The 23,665-nt window shown below is 44.5% G+C and overlaps 1 protein-coding gene across 6 annotated transcripts in view; it reads left to right on the top strand.

The window, feature by feature from the left end:
- Positions 1-23,665, top strand: part of LOC115086957 (DNA helicase MCM8-like) — a 200,697-nt gene that overhangs the window by 76,422 nt on the left and 100,610 nt on the right. For all 6 annotated transcript variants that reach the window (XR_003855373.1, XM_029593488.1, XM_029593490.1 and 3 more), the window contains one exon: positions 16,315-16,524. Coding sequence is in view for 5 of the 6 variants with exons in the window: in XM_029593488.1 (XP_029449348.1) it covers positions 16,315-16,524 (210 nt within the window). In the remaining variant the exon portion in view is untranslated. The remainder of the gene's footprint in view (positions 1-16,314; positions 16,525-23,665) is intronic.

Here is a 23,665-nt window from a genome sequence, read left to right on the forward strand (position 1 = left end):
AATCAGGAAATTCAGAACAATCACATTGCAGCTTTAATGACCTATTAGAGCAAATGATTGGACATTTTCTGTTCTACATTGACTTACTTTGATGGTCTGGGAAGCTGATAAGTATGGGGGTGACTTGGACGGCATGGCAAAAACTACCATAAGCTTGCTGGGCAGACTGGATGGACTATTTATTTATTTATTTTTAACTTTTATATACCGACATTCCTGTATAAAATACAAATCACACCGGTTTACAATAAAAACATAACTTCGCCTGTGAGCGTTACATAGAACAATCAACAAATTATATTAAAAGCATACATTACCTTTGCATTTCTCCTCTATGAGGGTTTTCCCCTTCAACCCCCGACGGTCTCTGGGTTCTCTGCTCGGATCAGAGATTCCTCCGTTCCTCGCAGGGCCCTATCCCTGACGTCCGAGAGCGACTCCAGACGAGACAGGTTAGCCGTCCTACTCACCGCCGGGTTTTCAGGGTCTGTTCTCTCAGCCACGGATAATGTCTATGAGTTTTGGAGAGGGCTGGATGTCTGCGCGTCTCCTTGGCTCCCCTCCTGCGACTCTGCTCCCGGCTGTCCATTTCTTCTGAGGATATGGGCATCCATCAGCCCCCTCATAATACACGGCGTAGAGACTTCCATAACCAGCCTCTCGCGGGCCCTCCGCCTTCGCCCTGAGTGGGAAATGTTTTGAGGTAAGTGAGGAGAGAGTCACCGCACGTCCTCACACTAGCGCGCCATCTTGGATCTCCCCATCATAGTTTGATATTTTATTGCATCAGTATGTGTGTATTGTTTTTTTTTAACTTGCCTTTAACATTTCACATTTTTTCCGGCAGATAGAAGCACTATATGAGAAGAGGTCAATGATTTAAATGGAGTGAAATTTTGTTTCTAGAATTATTACTAGTTTTTTGATCATATTATCTCTTCTAACCATAACGTATGTGCAGTGAGACATATTTGTTTTCAGTGGCTGAGAGAGCAGATCGTTTGTTTTTGATTGTTTCTACTTTGTGTTCCTGTCAATTTCTATCTACAATTGTGTTCGTTTTTGAAGATTTTTTTTTCTAAATTTCAGAGAATGTCAATGTAGTATTCTTTGGTAGAATTACTTGTAGTGTTACATATTGGACTCTTCTATTGAGTGACGAGAGAATGTGCTCTTTATTTACTTGTGTTTCCAAATCCAAGCTCATGGCAAATTATAATTGGCTACAGTAAGTAGTTCCCAGATGGCTTGCAATTTAAATTTATTCCTGAGGCAATGCAGGGTCACATGCCTCCAGTAGAAGGAATGGCCCACACATTGTTGCAATCAGATACTAACAATGTGTTCTCCCCTTTCCCTCTATTAGCTGAACATCCAGGCATTCGGTTTACCACTTAAAGGTGACTTAGCATGTTTAAAGCAAAGCACTGACTTCCTAAGCTGGTGCTCCAAATAGTTTAGGGAAATATAGCAGAAGGAATGCTAGGGGCAGCTGGAAGCTACCAAGATTAGAGTTGTTAACATTATGGTTGAGCCTGCTTACTGCTAAATGTGAGTCCAGTTGCTTCATCTGTTCCAATAATTGCATAAAAAAATCTTTGAACTTAAACCAATAATTGAATGTAATCTCCTCCTTTCTCATGCCATTCATGATTTAGTTTTCCCCCTTTATAGTCAATAAGTAGAATTTTCATCTTTTACTATGCCAGTAGTAAGCATTCAACTATTTCCTAGCATGTAGACAGATGGACTCAGGACCAGTGGGTTATGCACCTCTACCAGCAGATGGGAGACCGGAGCAAACTGACGTCACAGTATATATACTGCAGTGACAGCCTGCCAGTATTCTCCGTCTCCAGCAGATGGTGGATGTGCACCTCTCTACTGGGGATTGCTTCAGACTTTAGAAGGAGAATTTTTATAAAGAAAAGAAAAAGCCCCTCTATCCTGTGGTGATAACAAATGGTCCCTCCCCCAGTTGAGAATTCCTGAGGTGATTTCTTTGGTCCCTCAGATGTGTGCCTTTGTCAGATAGCTGGTTTTTTCAGCTGGTGTGGACTTAACTGATTGTACAGCTTAAAGGCAGCAGGTGCAGGAAGCTGAGTGTGGCAGTGATAGCAGATGCCCTCTCTCTCTGCAGCCGGAAATCTTCTGTACTCAGCTGGGAAGGGCTGAGCTCAGGTAAGTTTAAAAAAAAAAAGACAGAGTAGAGGGGTTGTGTAGGACTTCCTCCGGTCTCTGTGCTCAGCATACTGTTCCAACATTTGTTCCTGCTCCTGTTGGGGTTAAGGGAATTGGGCAGCCCAGGTTGGCTAGGCCCCACTATTAAGTTTTTTCCTGTGCGCCACGTGGTAGGTCACAACAGCATTTTTGTGCACTTTTTTGCGTGTTTGGCTGCCCTCTACAGCAGTGATTCTCAACCGGTGTGTCGCGGCTCCTGGTGTTCTACTGCCCCAGTTGTGCTTCCCTTCTCCCTAGGGGCAGATTGGACTATTAGGGGATTGATCATTCCCAGGTGGGCCGATGCAATTGGTAGCGGAGTGCTGCTGTGTGCCACTGCCGGAGGCCAGGTTGGTGTGGTGGCTGAAGAGCAGAGAGACGCTGCGTGCTGCCGAGGCGGCAGCTGAAGAGTGGAGGCCAGGCTAATTGGGTCAAACAATGAGAAGAGGCTCCACAGGAGAGAGGAAATTTGCTTGTGTGTGTGAGTGGCAGCTTTGTGTGTGTGTGGTAGAATGGGTACCTTGGTGCATGAGTGGCAGTTGTGTGTGTGGTAGAATGGGAGCAAGAGCATTTGTGTGTGATTGAGAGATGAATGTAAGTGAGAGAGCATGCGTGTGATTGAGAGAGAGACTGCTCAGGGAAGTGATGTTTTTCTGTGAGAGAGACTGGTCATAAAGATGACTGGGGTGTGTGTGTGAGAGAGAGACTGGTCAGGGAGGTGACTGGTGTGTGTGTGAGACAGAGACTGTTTGTGAGTGACTGGTTGTGGGCCCTAAGGAAGAGGACCGTGAAGACACAGCTTCAGCAGCCACTGCTGCTTCTGGTGTGTGCTATTGGCCTGCAAGGGAAAGGAGTAGGAGAGTTGCTAGAGAGGGTAGGTAAAGGTGGCTTAAATTTATTTTTCTTGATTGACTTCCATTTTAATTATTGGGTATTATGTGATGTCTGCATTTTGAAATATTTTGATATTTGGACAGTTTTTAATAGTTTTTATGAGTTTTTAATTGTTGGATGTTGTTCTGTTCATTGGCTGTTTTGTAACATGTATTAGTATAGTTTTACAATTATTTCTATGTGGGGATCTATAGCAGCTTGGCTTGTTCTGTTTCCTAATAGGAGGTTTATTAGTGTTTAGGACCTGGCTTACTATTTGAAGTGTTGCCTTTTCATAGATAAGGTTGTTACTGTTTGAGTGTGTTCTATAATACAGGTGTAACTGTGAACATTAGTTTGTGCGCATTATTTCAGATCCTGGGACCTTGCTAGTTGCTAGATTTCTCTTTCCATTTCTTCAGGTTTGCACTGTATGCAGAGTGGCTTTTTTCATTTTCTTTTCCACTTTGTTTCCATATTTATAATTTGTGGTCTTTCTGTACTTGGTGAAGGTCAGTTCTGTGTGTGTGACAGAGGTGAGGTATTTTACTAGCATGTAGGCATTTTATGAATCTTATTTGTTGTGTTTTCTCAATAGGACATGCATTATTGGTAAACTACAGTCTCTTCATAAGGAGGGGTATTGTGCCTGCCAGTAAAGGGAGTTTGTTTTACTTTTACTGAGATGTCGTCAGAACCAGAATCTTTTTTTTTTTTTTTTTTTTTTGTATGCTGGGTTGCTCTGCACCCATTGTTGGGGGTCGAGGGGGTTCCTGAGGATACAGAATGTTTACAATTAGCCCCATGAAGGTCACATGTTCAGTGTGTTACGCATGTGAGAACCATCTGTCAGGTGTGTCCTGGCTGAAAAAAGGTGGAGAACCACTGCTCTACGGGACCGTCTATGTGCGCAGTGCATCCGGCTGTGCGTCCAAATTGTGCACCCAGTTTCTTTTGGGTGCGCTACCCGTGTGCACATTCTAAAACGTATTGGTTGTGCACCCAGGTTTGGCGTGGTGTCAGGGGCGCTTAGTTTTGTGACACATAGACTTGGGGCACCTAACTTTTGTGCGTTTAATTTTTCACTTCTTCAGTCACCTGTTAAGCTTACTGACGAATTAATGGCACCGGTGACCAAGAAACTCAAGCGCCTTTATCTCTGTTGCCTGTCATATTCGGGCATCTCAGCCTGGAGGAGGGAGGAGGCTGGGCGTACCTGGGGCAGATTCCATTTCTGAGCCAAAGAAAAATCCCATTTTGGTTTCCTTGCGTAAAGCCTCTTGTTTTCTTTCCCTGTTTATGGAAGCCATTCAAGAATTGATTGATCTTGAATGGAATTTTCCAGAGGCAAATTTCAAAGGGGTTCGGACATTGGAAGGCCGGTACCCTGTGGATCCAGTGTGAGAGAGTGTCTGCATTTTCTGCAAGTGGATGTGCTTGTCTGTGTCATCTCTTAAGCAGATGACTATCCCCGTGGAGGGAGGAGCAGCCTTGAAGGATGTGTATAAGAGGATTGAGGCAATCCTTAAGCAAGCATTTGAAGCAGTAGTAATGACATTGCAGATAGGTTCCTGTTGTGCCCTGGTGGCTCGCTCTTGTCTGCTTCTCTCTCAGGAGGTTAATGATTCTGGAGTGAATTCCAGAGCTGTATGGAACCCGCCACTGCCTTTTTAGCAGATGCGGGCTGCAATTTGGTCCATACCTCGGCTAGAGGAGTGGCTTTGCTAATAGCGTCCAGGCGTCAATTATGGCTGTGAAATTGTTTGGCTGATGTGACCTCCGAAGCTAATCTTATGAAATTGCCTTTTAAAGGTTTGCTCTTGTTTGGGAGTGAGTTGGAGAAACTGGCTTGTAAGTGGGGATGAATTCCCAGTTCCTCGATTGCCGGAGGATAAGCAGTTACAGCACCCTTTTGGTATGAGGGGTCGTCTCAGTTGTTCCAAGTGGTTTTGTCCCTATAGAAAGTCGACTTTTCAGAGGACTAGGCCTTTTGGAAGGTCTGTCCTTTTGTCCCAGACAGCCCAAGTGAGGCACGGGCTTGGATAGTGGATTCTCCTGAGCCTCACAATAAAGGTTTGCCGACCCACCCTTGGGAACAAGAGAGGAGGGGGATGTCGCTCTCTCTTTTATGAGAGGTGGGTCCAGATCACATCGGATCAGTGGGTCCTGGAGGTGATACGAGAAGGATAAGCGCTGGAATTTTGCATTGCTCCTTGGGACGTGTTCATGGTGTCTCCTTGCCACTCCCCACAGAAGTAGCAGACAGTGGAGCCTAAGCTATCAAGGCTCCACAGTCTTGAGAGCTGTGGTTCCAGTGCCTACATCTCAAAGTATGGGGTGATATTCCATTTATTTTGTTGGGCCCAAGGAGGACTCCTTCCATCCCATCCTGAATCTCAAAGGAGTCAACTGTCATTTGCAGGTGACTCATTTTTGCATGGAAACCTTGCACTCGGTAACAATGACCGTGCAGTTGGGGGAATTTCTGACCTCCCTGGATCTGTGCGAGGCCTATCTCCATATTCCCATCCAATTGGAGCACCAACATTTTCTGCGTTTCGTGGTGTTGGGGGGGCCATTATCAGTTTTGGGCGCTGCCTTTTTGGTCTAGCTACCGCTCCCAGAACTTTTTCCAAGGTTATGGTGGTTGTGGAGGCAGAGTTGAGAGAGGATGGAATCCTAGTACACCCTTTTTGGATGACTGGCTGATTCTACCCATGTCTCTGGAAGGAGAGCCGCCTGGTGACCCACAAGGTGATCTCCTTGTTGTAGGAGCTCGGTTGGGTAGTGAACCCTAGCCAGAGCGCAGTATTCAGCCATCTGTCATCAGAGTATCTGGGTGTTCAGTTCGACACGAGGCAGGACAAAGTTTTTCTGCCAGAAATTTGGATTCGGAAGTTGATGTTGCAGGTGTGTCTTTTGGTGAACACTATATGCCCAACAGTGTGGCCCTATCTACAGATATTCTGTTCGATGATGGCAACCCTGGAAGTGAAGCTGTGGGCGAGAGTGCATATGTATCCTCTTCAGTGCTCTCTGCTGTCTCCTTGGAACCCCCACAATCTCAGGGCTATTAGGCTCGGCTCCACTTGCCAATGGAAATCTGCTGTCACTTCCAGTGGTGGCTGCAGGAGGATCATCTGAGAAAAAGGGAGTTTCCCTGACATCGCCAGACTGGTTGATACTCATGACAGATGCATGTCTCCAGGTTGGGGAGCTCACTGTCAGGAACTAATGGCTTAAGGATGCTGGAATTCAGCAGAGTCTCTCTGGAGCATCAATTGCCTGGAAACCCGGGTGGTCCGCTTGGTGTGCTTGCAGGGTCAAACAGTAATTTCGGACAACGCAATGACAGTGGCTTACATCAATCGGCAGGGAGAAACCAAGAGCCAGCAAGTGTCACAGGAAATAAACTAACTTATGTAATGGGAGGAAGGGCATCTCCAGTTGATCTCAGCTTCTGACATAGCATGAAAAGACAACGTAAGAGCAGACTTTCTCAGCAGGGAGAGTTTGGATCCAGGAGAATGGGTATTGTCGGATGAGATGTTTCAGCTGATAGTGGATCGCTTGGGCCTTCCATTCCTAGACCTGCTGGTAACTTCTCGCAATGTAAAGATTCATCAGTTCTGCAGTCGCAGGAGAGATCTGAGGCCCTTCGGTATTGATGCTGTCATGCAGATCTGGCCGGAAGACAAGCTGCTGTATGGCTTTCCCTCGTGGCCCCTTTTGGGCAGAATAGTTCGCAGGATCGAAGGCTACAAGGGGGATGGTGCTCCTGATGGCACTGGATTGGCCCAGAAGACCATAGTACGCAGATGCGCGAAGACTCCGGGTAGAGACCCCTCTTTGTCTTTCGCCACGCAAGACTCTGTTGCAGCAGGGGCCTGACCTTAATGAAGATCCAACTCTGTTTTATCTTATGGTATGGCCCTTGAGAGGGCTCGCTTGTTGAAGCATGGATATTCTTCTGTGGTGATTGCCATCTTGCTATGAGCTCGAAAGTTCGCCACTTTCTTAGTCTATGTGTGGATTTGGCAAGTGTTTGAGGCTTGGTGTGAGGATCAAGGTGTTCTTTCTTGTTCAGTTAAGATCCTGCTCATTTTGGAATTTTTGCAGGCTGGGTTAAATAAGGGGTTGGCCCTTAATTCCTTGAAGGTACAAGTTGCAGCTGTTGCCTGTTTCAGGGACCAGGTGAATGGTGAATCTTTATCTCATCCTGATGTGGCCCATTGCTTGAAGGAAGTGAAACATCTTCATCCTCCCTTGCGGTTACTGGTTCCCTTGTGGAATCTTAACCTGGTGTTGGATTTCTTGGCGGGCCCTATGTTTCGACCACTGCATAGTCTTTCCTTGCAATTATTGACCTTGAAAACAGTGTTTCTGGTGGCAATATGTTTTGCGCATCGAATTTCCAAGCTGCAGGCCTTGTCTTGCTGGGAGCCGTTCCTTTGGGCGACTCCAGGAGCAATACAGCTGTGTACTGTTCCCTCTTCCTTACCTAACGTGGTCTTGGATTTTCGTTTGAATCAGTTCATTTCCTTGCCATCTTTAAATAAGGAAAGAGATATGGAAGAATATCTCCTGATGCGTACCTTGGATGTCAAGAGACATGTCGTGCGGTATCTGGAGGTTTCTAAACCTTTTCGAAAGACAGATATTATTTGTCCTTCATGGTGGAGGAAAGCAGAGAGAACCAGCTTTGTGGGCTACAATAGCTTGCTGGATTAAGAAAGTAGTCATGGCCTCATATGTGAATGCTGAAAAGATGTCGACTCATTTTAGGGCTCATTGCACTAGGGCTCAGGCAGTGTCATGGGTGCAGGGTTAGGTTGTTGTCTCCCGTCGACATTTGCCAAGCTGCGATATGGGCCACCTTACGCACTTTTTCCAGGTATTATCATCTGGATGTACAGGCCCAGTAGGACGCAGCCTTTGCACATGTGGTGTTGACTGGACCGTGGGCAGCCTCCCACTCTATTTGGGAATAGCTTGGATATATCCCACTAGTCCTGAGTCCATCTGTCTACTACTTACCTGATAATTTCGTTTTCCTTAGTGTAGACAGATGGACTCAGCTTCCCGCCCTTAGCTGCCAAATGATTGTGTTAATGGTCATCCTGTGGTGCTATGTGTTCCAGGGGATTACTAGTAAGTGTTCATCCAATCCCCTAGATTGGGGTACATACATTCATTGCCTGAGTTCAGTGTTCCCTTGATTAAAAACAGCCTGGCTGGCTGTTTTTAATCAAGTTTTTTGCTAGTCTGTCCACAATTGCTTTTGAAGAGAATACTGGCAGGCTGATGTCACAGTATATATACTCCTGCAGTGACGTCAATTTGCGCTCTCTCTAGCTGGCAGAGGTGCATAAGCCACTGGTCCTGAGTCCATCTGCCTACACTAAGGAAAACAAAATTATCAGGTAAGTAGTAAATTCTCTATATTTTCCAAACGTCACAACTCGCTAGTTATGGACTAACGACCTGGGATCTTTAAATCCTGTACTGTGCTGCGTGATGGCTCTCACTACAAGCATAAAAACTATTATATAAAAAAAATCTCTTGCTCTTCAGCCAGCCAGACCAATCCAGATGCATGGGTTATGCCTCCTAAGTAGCAGATGGGGACAGAGTAACAGGATTGCTGATGTCACTCCCTTATAGGCTCTCGTGCTGACCTCAGCCTGCCAGTATTTTATCTCCAGCAGATGTTAAGCAAGCATTCTATGCTGTGAGCTGAGGCCTGGTTAGGCCATATGATGAAGACTGGCAGAGCAATTTAGAGGGGCAGCTCCTGAGATGAAAGTCCTGTATTCCCTCCCTCAATTGAGCATTTAGACAGAGCAGCTTCTGAAGTGAACATTTTGTACTTCCTTGATTGGGCACAACTCTAGATCAGGGGACTTCCAGATTCTGTATCTGGGCTTCAGACTTAGTCTGCTGTAAGCTGCCTTCTTCCCTTCCTACCTCCCTCTCCTGCTCTCCTTTTCTGAGGGTTAACCTCCCTCCACTTTATTAAGCTCTCCTGAAGGAGAAAAAAGGTTTTTTTGCCTTGCGCTCTTCTATAGCCTCCCTGCCTGAGCCTGTTTTTGGTGCACAAAGTTAAAAAAAAAAGAGGAAAAACGTGCACAGAAAGCAAATGTTGGTCAGCATTAGTTTGTTTTTTGTAGTTGAGGTGATTGAAACTCTTGACATTCAGCTCAGTTTTGATATTTGGGCTAAGGTCAGGAAGGGAGAGCAAGGTCTGCTCCCCTTGAGCATAGGAAAAAAAAAAACTGTGCTCTGTGCAGTGTCGAACGCACTGACAGATGAGGAGAGGAGAAAGTGCTCTATGCCATATGTGCAGACAGGCCAAGGAGAGTGAGCAGTTCAGTGAACTAGTGGCTGTGGGGCGGACTGTATTGGCAGTACAGCCTGATCCTGCCAGAATGCTTGCCACTGCAGTGGGAACAGCCATTTTAGAACCACAGTGTGTAGATTGTGAGCTTGGGACACCACCTTGGTTTCCTGGGGGGATATGATAGAGATGTTTAAAATCATGAGAGGTCTAGAACGGGTAGATGTGAAATGGTTATTTACTCTTTCGGATAGTAGAAAGACTAGGGGGCACTCCATGAAGTTAGCATGGGGCACATTTAAAACTAATCGGAGAAAGTTCTTTTTTACTCCACGCACAATTAAACTCTGGAATTTGTTGCCAGAGGATGTGGTTAGTGCAGTTAGTACAGCTGTGTTTAAAAAAGGATTGGATAAGTTCTTGGAGGAGAAGTCCATTACCTGCTATTAAGTTCACTTAGAGAATAGCCATTGCCATTAGCAATGGTAACATGGAATAGACTTAGTTTTTGGGTACTTGCCAGGTTCTTATGGCCTGGATTGGCCACTGTTGGAAACAGGATGCTGGGCTTGATGGACCCTTGGTCTGACCCAGTATGGCATTTTCTTATGCTGTGCAAGAAACTCTTCCTATTCACTTCAGAGACATATTTCCTGCAGAATAAAGTGACAGCTACCTAATCTCTGATGTTTTCAGTTTCGGGTCTTCCCTCTGTGTTGTCCACTGTCCCAAGAACCTTATCCAAGCTCACAGTAGTAGTGGCAGTGGCCTTGCTTCAAAAAGGGATTCTGGTTCTGAATGATTGGTTAATTCATACAAAGTCATTCCAGGTAAGCAAGTCGGTGTTGACCAAGATAGTGAACTTTGCGAAGAGCAGATTGCAATCTCTTCAGTACATGGAGTGCAGTGAAAGCAAAGTGAGCCATAAGTCAGTTGGAATCCAGAGCGATAGGGAAGGCACCTTATTCAGTCTTCAGGATCAGGTTGTCAGGATCTTATTACCCAATGCCACAGCCATAGCATACATCGTTCCCTGAAGTAGGATCAGAAGCTGACATGGTGGAGCTGGTAGGTCTGTGGTTAGTTTGGGCAGAAAAGCATGTAAAGTTTCTTTGCCACTCTTTTTAGTAGAAATAGAGAATTTACAGGCGGACTTTCTCAGTCGTGACAAGCTGGATGTCAGAAGAATCAGTTTGTCTCAGGAAGTGTTCTCCCAGTTTGTGTCCAAATGGTAAAAACCAGTGATGGACTTGGCAGTTTGCAGCAGTGCACAGGAGGTTCATCCAGTGTGGATGGCCTAATTCATCTAGCCAGTTTTTATTTAGGTTCTCTCTATGCCCTCTGGTGGGTAGAGTCTTGCAGAAGATTCTTGGGCATCGGGGTTTAGTGATATTTTTCCCAAATGGCCAAGGTGTCTTAGTATTAAGATTTAGTGAGGATTCTAGAGGTTAGAAAATTACAATATTAAAAACATAGATACTGTTAGATGAATGAGTGACAATTATTGAGAGAAGAAGCCAGTGGTTCAGAGAAACCATCTCTGTTTTATTTTTCAGCTTGGCCCTTGGGAGAGCTCATTTGTCAGAGAAGGACATTCTCAGAAGACTATAAATTACCTGTTATGTTTTAAGAAAGTTTCCATATCCTTGATGTATGTGAGAGTCTAAACGTTTTTAGAGAATTGGAACTTGGATAGGAATATCTAAACTAATAGGAGCTGTGGTACCAGTTTTCTTAAAGTTCCTGTGGGGTTATGGTTAAGGTTTGGGTTTTAACTCCCTATAGGTACAGGTGGCAATTACTACCACCTACAAGGGGGCAGTTGTTGGGTAGACTTTGAACATATCATTCGGAGGTGTCTTGTGTTTCACTTATTTAAAGAAGTGTTTGAGCTGCTTACTCTTAAGGCAGTGCTTATCTGGTAGAAATCTATTCCACCAATTTCAGAGCAGCAGGTTGTTTTGGGTTTTTTTGGTGTGGGTTCACATGGCTATTTGTTCCAATGGTTTTGCATTGTTTCATCTTATCCAAATGGTCTGTCTTAACTTCCTCCTTTTCAAACTGTCTCAAGTGCAGAAGAGTTGGCTTATTTTTTCAATGAAAGGATAGGAAAGTTCTTTTGTAATTAAGGATTACTAATATTTTCAGAACATAAGATATGCCATACTGGGTCAGACCAAGGTTCCATCATGCCCAGTACTCTTGTTTCTAACAGTGGCCAATCCAAGTCACAAGTCACATTTTCTTATGTTCTTACCTGGCAAGTACCCGAACATTAAAAAGATCCCATGCTACTAATGCTGGTAACAAGCATTGGCTATTCCCAGTTGATTAATAGAGGTTTATGGACTTCTCCTTCAGGAACTTATTCAAACCTTTTTTAAACCCAGCTATACTAAATGCCTTAACCAATTCATCTGGCAACGAATTCCAGAGCTTAATTGTACGTTGAATGAAATAATTTTTTCTGTATTGTTTTAAATGTGCTGCTTGCTAACTTCATGCAGTGCCCTCTAGTCCTTGTATTATCCGAAAGAGTAAAAAAACGATTTACATTTACTTGTTCAAGTCCTTTCTTGATTTTGTAGATCTGATATCCCCCCCTTGGCTGTCACTTCTTTATTTATTTAGAACTTTTATATACCGACATTCATTTAGAGAAACTACATATATCGGTTTACAGTGAAACAAAGAACATTGCAAAAAGCAATTACAATGAACAAGGGTTACAATGAACTGGGAGAACAGGGTAGAACTAATTTACTATTTGAGAAACTGTCGATTGAACAAAATCTGACTTGAAGCAAATAAATGCGAGTAAATATAAGCTAGAGCTTATGACCGATACTACGCTCTTAAGAGCAGACCATTCTAGTCCAGATACTGAGAACAACCAGAGAGGAGATGAGAGCCATTCTGGCAGGAGGTTCCTCCGGTTAGGGAAACGCCTGACTGAAAGCCAAGTTTTGAGATTTTTTTTGAATATTAGATGGCATGGTTCTTGCCTGAGATCTGGGGGAAGAGCATTCCATTGCGAGGGACCAGCGGTGGATAGTGCGCGTTTCCTAAAGGTGGTCTTTACTGGGGGGGGGGGCGCGTAGAGAGTGCCTTTGTAGGCCGATCTCACTGGTCTGGAAGATTCATGGGGATGAAAAAAAGTTAAGATCAAGCAGAGTTAGGTTGTGAGTGGCTTTGTGAATCATCGTAAGGGCTTTGTAGAGAATTCTGAATTTGATGGGTAGCCAATGTAGGTTCCGAAGTATGGGCGTGATGTGCTCTCTTCTGTTAGTATTGGTCAGGATCCTGGCAGCGGAGTTCTGTACCATCTGAAGGGGTCTGATTGTGTTTGCTGGGAGACCTAGCAGGAGCGAGTTGCAGTAGTCTATTTTTGAGAAAATTATGGATTGAAGCACTGTGCGGTAGTCTTGAAAGTGGAGCTGAACAGCCCTAACCTCTTTAGCATTTCCTCATAGGGGAGCCATTCCATATCCTTTATCATTTGGTTGCTCTTCCCTGTACTTTCTCCAGTGCAACTATATATTTTTTGAGATACGGCAACCAGAATTGCACACAGTATTCAAGGTGCGGTCTCATCATGGAGCGATACAGAGGCATTATGATATCTTCTGTTGTCATTCCCTTCCTAATATTCTGTTTGCTTTTTTGACCGCCACAGCACACTGAGCCAATGATTTCATTGTAATATCAACTATGATGCCCAGATCTCTTTCCTTGATGGTAACTCCTAATATGGAATCTAACATATGGGTTATTTTTTCTATATGCATCACCCTGCACTTGTCCACATTAGGCGTCCATATGGTAGATGAAATATAATCTTCCATTCTCGCAAGGTCCTTTTGCAGTTTATCACAATCATCTTGTAATTTAACTACTCTGAATAATTTTGTCATCTGCAGATTTGATCACCTCACTACTCATAACCCTTTCCAGATCATTTATAAATATTAAAAAGTAAAGGTCCAAGTACAGATCCCTGAGGCACTCCACTGTTTACCTTTTTCAGCTGTGAAAACAGACCATTTAATCCTATTCTGTTTCCTTTCTTTTAACCAGTTTGCAATCCACAAATGGACATCCCGCCTATCCCATGACTTTTTTTTTAGTTTTCTTAGAAGCTTCTCATGAGCGACTTTGTCAAATGCCTTCTGAAATTCCAAATAGACTACATCTACCCGTTCACCTTTATCGAAATGTTTATTAACCCCTTCAGACAAAAATAGCAGATTTGTGAGGCAAGACTTCCCTTGAGTAAATCCATGTTAGCTGTGTCCCATTAAACCAAGTCTATGTATATGTTCTGGGATTTTATTCTTTATAATAGTTTCCATGATATTTTTCTGGCATTGAAGTCAGGCTGACCAGTCTAAAGTTTCCTGGATCACCTCTGGAGCCCTTTTTAAATATCAATGTTGCATTGGCCACGTTCCAGTTTTCAGGTACATTGGATGATTTTAATGATAGGTTACAAATTACTTGTAATAAATCTGAAATCTCATTTTTTATTTCTTTCAGAACCCTGAGGTGTGTATACCATCTGCTCCATTTGCTACTTTTCAGTTTGTCAATCTGGCCGCCTACAACTTCCAGATTCACTGTGTTTTGGTTCAGTTCATCTGAATAGTCATCCTTGAAAACTGTCTCCGGAACTAGTATCTCCACAATAACATCATCAGTAAACACTAAAGCAAAGAATTAATTTAGATTTTCCGCGATAGCCTTATTTTCCCTAATTATGCTTCTAAGATACTTTTTAACAATGTCCACACCTGTTGCACACTCTTAACCTTTGTAGTTGCTCCTATCTCTTTTTTTCTAACTATTTTTCTCATTTTATCAAAGTTTCGTGCTAGAGCTATTGTCCTTCTAGTCAATTGAAATTTGATCATGTTATGATCACTATTACCAAGCAGCCCCAACACCATTGCCTCTTTCATCAAATCCTGTGCTCCACTAAGAATTACAACTAAAATAGCTTCCTCTCTCATCGGGTCCTGAACCAGTTGCTCCATAAAACTTATTTATTCCATCAAGGAACTTTATCTTTCTAGCATGTCCTGATGTTACAATTACCCAGTCAATAATTCGGGTAATTGAAATCTCCTATTACGATACCACCAATTTGGTCAGCTTACCTAAATTCTCTTAGCATTTCATCATCCATCTCATCATTTTGGCTAGGTGGATGGTAGTATACTCCTATTGCTGTACTCTTCTCCAACACACATGGGATTTGTACCCATAAAGATTCTATTTTGTATTTAGTCTCTTGCAGGATCTTTATCCTGTTGAGTCTTTTTCCATCCTGGACATAAAGCGCCACCCTCCCATCAAGTTGCTCCTCCCTATTATTGCAATATAATTTGTACCCTGGTATAGCAGTAGCCCATTGGTTATCATCCTTACACCATGTCTCTGAGATGCCAGTTAAGTCTATCTCATCGTTCACTGCCATACACTAACTGTCCCATAGAGTATCATTTGTTTGATTTAGTGGCTTTGAAAGTGTTGGAGCAGCTTCAAAGGTGTCAATGGCCTGTTGGAATAAGGAAGTGCTTGGTTAAGCTTCCGTATTCAAAAGACTGATGTTTCCCTTAAAATGGAGGACATACTCTTTCTGAATGCAGGCAAATTGTGGGCAGGACTTTGCTTGATGTCGCCATTGTATATTGGTGGAGCAGTGACCTGGTCCTCCTTGTATAAATCTTTATCATCAAGCCGGGGAAGAGGCTTCCTTTGTTTTGGAAGTCTTGAGAGCGGGCTTTGCATTGTCCCCCACCCAGTAGAGAAATAGCTTGAGTACTTCCCATATGTGTGGACTTGTCTGTCAGGATAAAGAGGAAGGAGAAATTAGTTCTGACCTGATAATTTCCTTTTCTTGATCCAGCCAGACCAGTCCAGTGTTTTGCTAAGTGTTATTTTCTTGATTCATTTTCAGAATAACTGCTTGTATGCTCTATTCGGTACACTATATTTTAAGGTGGTAAACCATATCAAGGAGTGTAGGTTGTGTCTGTGCTATTTGTTTGTTTCTCCCTTAGAAGCCCCCTGGTTTTTGTTTAGAAGGTAAGGGAAAAGTTTATTGTATTAAAATGTTTATCTGAGTTTCTTGCAGAGAATACTGGCATGGGAGTGTATAAGGGAGTGGCATCAGCATATCTGTTAATCTGTCTCAATCTGTTGGTTAAGAAGCATAACTTATGCATCTGGTCTGGCTGGATTCAAGGAAAGGAAGATATCAGGTGATAACTAATTTCTCCATTCTAAAGTCTTTAGTAGTAGTAAGGCTAAACTAAACTAAAGCACTAGTGCCTGTGGTTGTAGGTTCCCCCATCAAGAAATTACCCTGTAATTTATCCTAATTATTGTCCTGATCAGAGCACAGGGTTTTAAGTACAAGTGAGGGATATATATTGCCTTTGCACAAGGTATCAATTTTAAGACACAAAAAAAAGAAAATCCAGAAATTGGTTTGATGAAGTTTTTGTACATCTCTGAATATTTTAGACTACTTTTTATTGTTGGAACCTCAGAGCTGATTTTTTTTAATTTGTTGATTCCTGTGTTCTAATGGGGCTTTGTATGTAGATTGACTAAAGAACACTTATAATAAAACTACTTGCTGAATATATCAAATTAATCAGCTAACAAAAAGGTATTTTACAGTCTCTTAGGAAAAATGACTTGAGGTAGTTACTTTACTCATTCTGTTTTGGATGATCCCTAAGCTAGAAACAGGGCAACATAATCTCTATCTGCTTATCTGTTATGCCATTCAGCTTTCTAGTACTAATATTCAAACTGTAAGGCACATATCTTATTCTTTAAGAGATCTATAAGAATAAAGTTTGTATTTGGTTTAGGTGTTTCCTGGTGAAAACTTTGATGCCCTTCCACACCAGCTTTTGAGAAAGTATATTGGTTATGCTCGGCAGTACGTACATCCTACGCTGTCTCCTGAATCTGCTCAAGTTCTCCAGGACTTTTACCTTTCTCTCAGGAAACAAAACCAAGGCATTGATGGCACACCTATCACTACGAGGCAGTTGGAATCACTAATTCGCCTCACAGAGGTACACTTTTTGAATACATAAAACATTTTCCTTTTTCTGTGTAGGAACAGCTAGTACAGATCTATCCCTTTAGAGTTGACTCTAATCCTAGTTGTATACTACAGGACAAATTAATATGCTACTGTGTATTAGCAACATATGCTCTTATACAGCAGCTCCTCTGGAATGGAGTTTTCTCAGTCAGTGAACAGAATGATCAGCCACACAAATGGGTAATGTCCTCCAACGATGCTGAATGCAGAATGCTTCTAGCAAAGCATAATAAGCCTAGCAGATGTTTTTTAACATGTGCAGGAATTCCTGTAGAGCAGCTACTATGTAAGTCCCCTTGATTGGATGCATTTTGTGCTCTAACTCTATTCTTTGCTTTTCCTGACTGTTTTTGTTGGGGTTTGTTTTTTTTTGTTTGTTTTTTGTTTTTTAAACTTTCTGAGCCTTCGACTTTAATATTTTTCTGCCGTGGTCAAGCTTCCTCAGTTGTTCCTTCTTCGATCATTAGATCAGGTGTTGGCATTTATCTAATTTTAGTTTCCTCAGTATTTGGGCAGGTCATTCCCAACAAGTGGGTTATGCACCTCTGCCAGCAGATGGAGACGGAGCAAAAGCTAATGTCATGGCCACATAGTTCTGACCCAACATCAGCCCACTAGTATTCTCAGTCTCCAGCAGAAGGTAGGCATGCATTTCCCTTCGGGGGATTGCCCATGAGTTTAGAAAAAAGAAAAGAAGAAAGATGTTTGAAACAAGATATTGGAAAGACAAGATGTCTATATAGCACCGCTTGCTTCCTGAGGTGATAAAGTGTGGTCCCTCCCTCAGTAGAGTGCCTTCAGGCCAGTAACCTTGAATGGTGTGGACATAAATTTAATTAGTGGTCGCAGGCTGAAAAAGGCTCGGCGGTGAAGGCTTTAGCACTCTCTCCTTGTGGCTGGGGACCCATTCCTGCTCTCTGTCAGGGAAGCTTGTTTTGGGGGGGGGGGGGTTTGTTTGTTTTGGCTTTTTTTTTTTTTTTTTACCATGGCCCAGTAAAGCCCATCCTGTAGGGCTGGCAGGAGGAGGAAAGCAGCAGTGCATTGGGCCTTGTCCTCCTCGTCTACTGCCTGGTGACCGACTATATTCTTTCTCTACATTCTTTTTCTATTTCTGTAGTCTACCCCTCCCACCTTACTCTTCCCTACCATTGTTTTCATTTGTTATATAATTCTTGATATTTGATTCATTATTTTATTTCTATCTTATTTCGTTTATCATTTTTATGTATGTATTTTATTGTAAACCGCCCCGAACCTTGGAGGGTGCGGTATATAAGTACTTTTAAATAAATAAATAAAATGTGGCAGTATAGCAGCTTTAAATGGTGTTTTCCTAGCATATAGCCAGATGGACTCAGGACCAATGGGTTATGCTCCCCTGCCAGCAGATGGAGACTGAGTCTGATTTCAAAGCTGATGTCACCCTACATACACCCCTGCAGTGACCTCAGCCCTTCAGTATTTCTCTGTCTCCAGCAGATGGTGGATGTACCTCTCCCTATGGGGATTTCTCTATTTGTTGGAAGGAGAAATTCTACATTTAAATTGGAGGAAAAAAAAATTGAGACCCGCTCTCCTGCAGTGATACCTAAAGGTCCCTCCTCCAGTTGAGAATTCCTGAGGCGATTTCCGAGATCCCTCAGAGATGTGCCTTGGTCAGATAACTGGTTCTTGGCATGGACTTTGCTGCTTAAGCAGTTGAAAGGCAGTGGGTGCAGGAAGCAGAGTGTGGCGATGACTGCCAAAGCCCTCTCCCCTGCAGCTGGTAAACGCTGAGCCCAGGTAAGTTTAAAAAAAAAGTTACCTCCCGATTCAGAGACGCTTAAAGGAGTTTTTGGTAAGACTTCCTCCAGTGTCCTTGCTCAGCGCACCATTCAGACGACGTTCCCGATCCCGTTGGGGTAAGAGGAAGTGGGCTTCCAAGTGGGTTGAGTGCCCCCCTCCCCCCCCCCGGTGGGCTAGGCCCTGTTTTAGGCTTGGTCAGCACACGGTGTGGTAGGCTATAGTGGTGCCATCTTGCGCTTGTCTTTGTGCGTGTCATATTGCCCTCCATAGAACATTGGCACACACAGTGCGTCTGCTCTGCATGCACGCTGCAAGCATAAAGTTGCGCATGTACATATGCGCACAACCTACTAATGGGAGAAGCCAGGCTTAGCAAAGTCTGGGGAGGCCAATTCTTCCTGGACTTCCTCACAGTGCTGACATAAGTTGGAATCCAGGTCAGTCTGTGAAGGCCTAATATGACAAGCAGCACAGAGAGAAAAGTGCTTATGTTTCTTGGCTGCTGGAGCCATTGGCGGCAGTAACTGTGCATTGTCAGCTCATGCTTAAAATTTTATGCGCACAGATTTCGGGCACCTAGGTGGGACATGGCGAGTTGCACGCTTCTCCCATTCAAAGAATGGGTTAGCCACAGCCTTAACTGGAAGTATCCTGGATCTGAATACCCCCGTGACTGGGTCATCTATGGGAGAGGAACTTCAGCAGCGCCTATCCCAGTACCTCCTGGGCTAGGCATGGACCCAGCTGCATTCTCTTGGGTTGAATTTTTCCAGGGCCTTCAAGCCTTTGTACAGGCGCAGTCTGCTACCTCACTTGCCCCTGTCCAGACGGACCCTCAGCCAGTAAGCCCTCCCTCTTCCAGACCTATCGACAGACCTAGAGGCATGCCTCCCCTACCAAGGGTATCCCTGGCAGAGACCTAAACGGCACGGATGAAGAGGAGGATATGGATTCCTTGAAAGATAGGGAAATTCCCCCTGGCTTAGAACTATATTGGACCATATTATGGTTTTTCCATAGAGACAAATTGCTGGCCCTGGTTTTTCAGACCCTGAAGATGCTGGCGTTCCTAGGGTGGACTCTGATGGAAACAAAGAAGAATCCCATTCCAATTTCCCTATGGAAAGCCTCCTGCTACTTTCCAGTACTAGAAGCCATCCAGAAGTTGATTGACCTGGAATGGGATGCCCCAGAAGCAAGTTTTAAAGGGAGACTAGCGTTAGAAGCTCTATAGAAACATAGAAACATAGAAATGACGGCAGAAGAAGACCAAACAGCCCATCCAGTCTGCCCAGCAAGCTTCACACACTTTTTTCTCTCATACTTATCTGTTTCTCTTAGCTCTTGGTTCTATTTCCCTTCCACCCCCACCATTAATGTAGAAAGCAGTGATGGAGCTGCATCCAAGTGAAATATCTAGCTTGATAAGTTAGGGGTAGTAGGGGTAGTAACCGCCGCAATAAGCAAGCTACACCCATGCTTATTTGTTTTACTCAAACTATGTTATACAGCCCTTATTAGTTGTTTTTCTTCTCCCCTGCCGTTGAAGCAGGGAGCTATGCTGGATATGCTTGAAGTATCAGTTTATTCTTCTCCCATGCTGTTGAAGCAGAGAGCCATGCTGGATATGCATCGAAAGTGAAGTATCAGGCACATTTGGTTTGGGGTAGTAACCGCCGTAACAAGCCAGCTACTCCCCGCTTTGTGAGTGCGAACCCTTTTTTCTTCTCCCCTGCCGTTGAAGCAGAGAGCTCTGCTGGATGTGTGTAGTATCAGTTTTTTCTTCTCCCCTGCCGTTGAAGCAGAGAACTATGCTGTATATGCATAGAAATTGAAGTAACAGGCTTATTTGGTTTGGGGTAGTAACCGCCGTAACAAGCCAGCTACTACCCCCTTTGTGAGTGCAGATCCTTTATTCCACATTTCCTCTTGCTGTTGAAGCTAGAACGAAGTTGGAGTCACAGTAAGCATGTGTACGTTTATTGAATAAGGGTGTTGTCTCCAGGCAGTAGCCATCATTCTGGCGAGTCACCCACTCTTCATTGGCGGCCTCTTGACTTTATGGATCCACAGTGTTTATCCCACGCCCCTTTGAAGTCCTTCACAGTTCTGGTCTTCACCACATCCTCCGGAAGGGCATTCCAGGCATCCACCACCCTCTCCGTGAAGAAATACTTCCTTACATTGGTTCTGAATCTTCCTCCCTGGAGCTTCAAATCATGACCCCTGGTTCTGCTGATTTTTTTCCTACGGAAAAGGTTTGTCGTTGTCTTTGGATCATTAAAACCTTTCAAGTATCTGAAAGTCTGTATCATATCGCCTCTGCTCCTCTTTTCCTCCAGGGTGTACATATTTAGATTCTTCAATCTCTCCTCGTACGTCATCCGATGAAGATCCTCCATCTTCCTGGTCGCCCTTCTCTGTACCGCTTCCATCTTGTCTTTGTCTTTTTGTAGATACGGTCTCCAGAACTGAACACAGTACTCCAGGTGAGGCCTCACCAAGGACCTGTACAAGGGAATAATCACTTCCCTTTTCTTACTCGATATTCCTCTCTCTATGCAGCCCAGCATTCTTCTGGCTTTTGCTATAGCCTTGTCGCATTGTTTCGCAGACTTCATATCATTAGACACTATCACCCCAAGGTCCCTCTCCTGCTCCGTGCACATCAGCCTTTCCCCCCCCATCGAATACAGTTCATTCGGGTTTCCACTCCCCATATGCATGACTTTGCACTTCTTGGCATTGAATCTCAGCTGCCATATCTTCGACCACTCTTCCAGTTTCCTTAGATCCCGTCTCATTCTCTCCACTCCTTCCGGCGTGTCCACTCTGTTGCAGATCTTAGTGTCATCCGCGACAAGACAAACCTTGCCTTCTATCCCGTCCGCAATGGACGGGATAGAAGGACCCGGCAGTGAGAGTGTGTTTGCGTTTCCCTAAAGTGGATACGCTGGTCTGTGCCATCTCTAAGTGAACAACTATCCCAGTGGAGCTAGCGGCCTTAAAGCATGCACACGATAGACGGATGGAGTCCATCCTTAAACAGGCCTTTGACACAGTAGCAATGACCTTACAAATTGCTTCTTGTGCCCTGGTAGCTCTTTCGTGCCTACTCCTCTCACGAGGTGGATGAAGGGGGTAAATTCCAGAGTGGTTATGGAACCTGCCGCCGGCTTTTTAGCTGATGTGGGCTCATATCTAGTCCGTACTTCGGCCAGAGGAGTGACCTCAGTGGTGGGGGCCAGAAGACAGCTATGGCTGTGGAATTGGTCAGTAGGCGCAACCTCCAAGGCAAATCTTACAAAGATGCACTTTAAAGGATCACTCCTTTTCGAAAGTGAATTGGAAAAGCTGGCCAGTAAATGGGGCGATCCTCCAGCTCCCTGGCTACCAGAAGATAAAAGAAAGAAGTTACAGCACCCCTTGCCTAGGAGGGGTCGATCCAGGGGCTCCTAATGCTTTCCCCCCTACAGAAACTCAATATTTGAGGTTTTGGCCCTTTGGGAGGTCTCAAACCTTTCGTAGTCGACAGCCCAAGAGAGGGGCAGACTCAGGTTTGGTTTGTCTTGAAACCCCCAATGACATTTTGCCAACCTACCCTTGGAACGAGGAGATAGGGGCAGGCAGTGGAGACTACTCTTTTAAGGCTCCTCAGGATGAGGGCTATAATCCCAGTTCCTGTGTCCCAGGAAAATATGGGGTTTATTCCATCTATTTCATTGTACCCAAGAAGGAAGGTTCCCATCCTGGACCTCAAGAGCATCAACTTACATCTATGAGTGAATCATTTCTGCATGGAGACCCTACGCTCTGTGATATGGCCATACAATCGGGAGAGTTCTTAACCTTCCTGGACCTATCCGAGGTCTACCTACATATTCCAATCTGTCAAGAACACGGTTTGCTATGCTTTGCGGTACTGGGTCACGATTATCAGTTCCGGGCACTGCCCTTTGGTCTAGCCACCACCCCTAGAACATTTTCCAAGATTATAGTGGTCATAGCAGCAGCATTGAAAAAAGAGGGAATCCTGGTGCACCCATACTTGGATGACTGGTTTATCCGGGCCAAGTCTGTGGAAGAGAGTCTGAGTGACCAACAGGTTGACCTCCTTGCTTCACTCGGCTGGGTCGTAAACCTTGTCAAAGGAGTCTCAAGCCCTCCCAGTCCTTGGAATATCTGGAAGTCCAGTTCGACACCAAGTAGGGCAAGGTCTTCCTTCCGACCACACAGATAAGGAAGTTGATGTCCCAAGTGTGTCAGTTAATGAGCACAATATGCCTGATGGTGTGGAGCTATCTCTAAGTTCTCAGTTTGATGGCGGCAAACCTGGAAGTAGTGCTGTGGGCAAGAGCACACATGCGACCACTTCAATGCTTATTACTGTCATGTGGGAACCTGCAGTCTCAAACTATTTGGTTGGCCTCCACTTACCATTGGGAGAATGCTCTTGACTCCAGTGGTAGCTGCAGGAAGCTCATCTGAGAGGGATGTACCCCTGTCCTCCCCAAACTGGCTGGTCCTCACAAAAGATGCAAACCTCCATGGCTGAGGAGCTCACTGTCAGGAACTGACGGCCCAGGGACATTGGACCAAGGAAGAAGCCCTCTAGATCATCAACTGCCTGGAAGCCCGGGCAGTCAGATTGGCATGTATACAATTCAGCCACAGACTCCAGGGTCAAGTGGTCTGTGTAATGTTGGACAATGCAATGATGGTAGCCTACATCAACCACCAGGGTGGAAGCAAGAGCCAGCAGCTGTCATAGGAGATAGATCTTCTTATGGAATGGGTGGAAATACATCTACAGATGATCTCAGTCTCCCACTTCGCAGGGAAAGACAACGTCCGAGCATACTTTCTAAGCAGGGAGAGTCTGGTTCCAGGAGAGTGGGCATTGTTGTCCAAAGCCTTTCAGCTGATAGTAGATAGCTGGGGTCTTCCATCGACTTGCTGGCTGCATCCCACAATGTGAAGGTTCCCCGATTCTTCAGTCACCGAAGAGATCAGTGGTCCCTGGATATCGATGCTCTCGTTCAGACCTGGCCGGAAGAAGAGTTGCTATACACCTTCCCTCCGTGGCCCCTGCTGGGCAGGGTCATTCGTAGAATCAAGAACCACAGGGGATTAGTCCTACTAGTAGCTCCAGATTGGCCTAGGTGTCTGTGGAATGCGGACATGTGAAGATTCCTGGTGGAGACTTCCCTGTGCCTCCCACCGCACAGGAGCTTTCTCTAGCAGGGAGCAGTCCTTCACAAGGATCCGACTCAATTCTGTCTTATGGTCTGGCTCTTGAGAGGGCTCGCCTGATGAAGTGAGGA

The sequence above is a fragment of the Rhinatrema bivittatum genome, chromosome 3, assembly GCF_901001135.1.
Source record: "Rhinatrema bivittatum chromosome 3, aRhiBiv1.1, whole genome shotgun sequence".
Classification (NCBI taxonomy): domain Eukaryota; kingdom Metazoa; phylum Chordata; class Amphibia; order Gymnophiona; family Rhinatrematidae; genus Rhinatrema; species Rhinatrema bivittatum.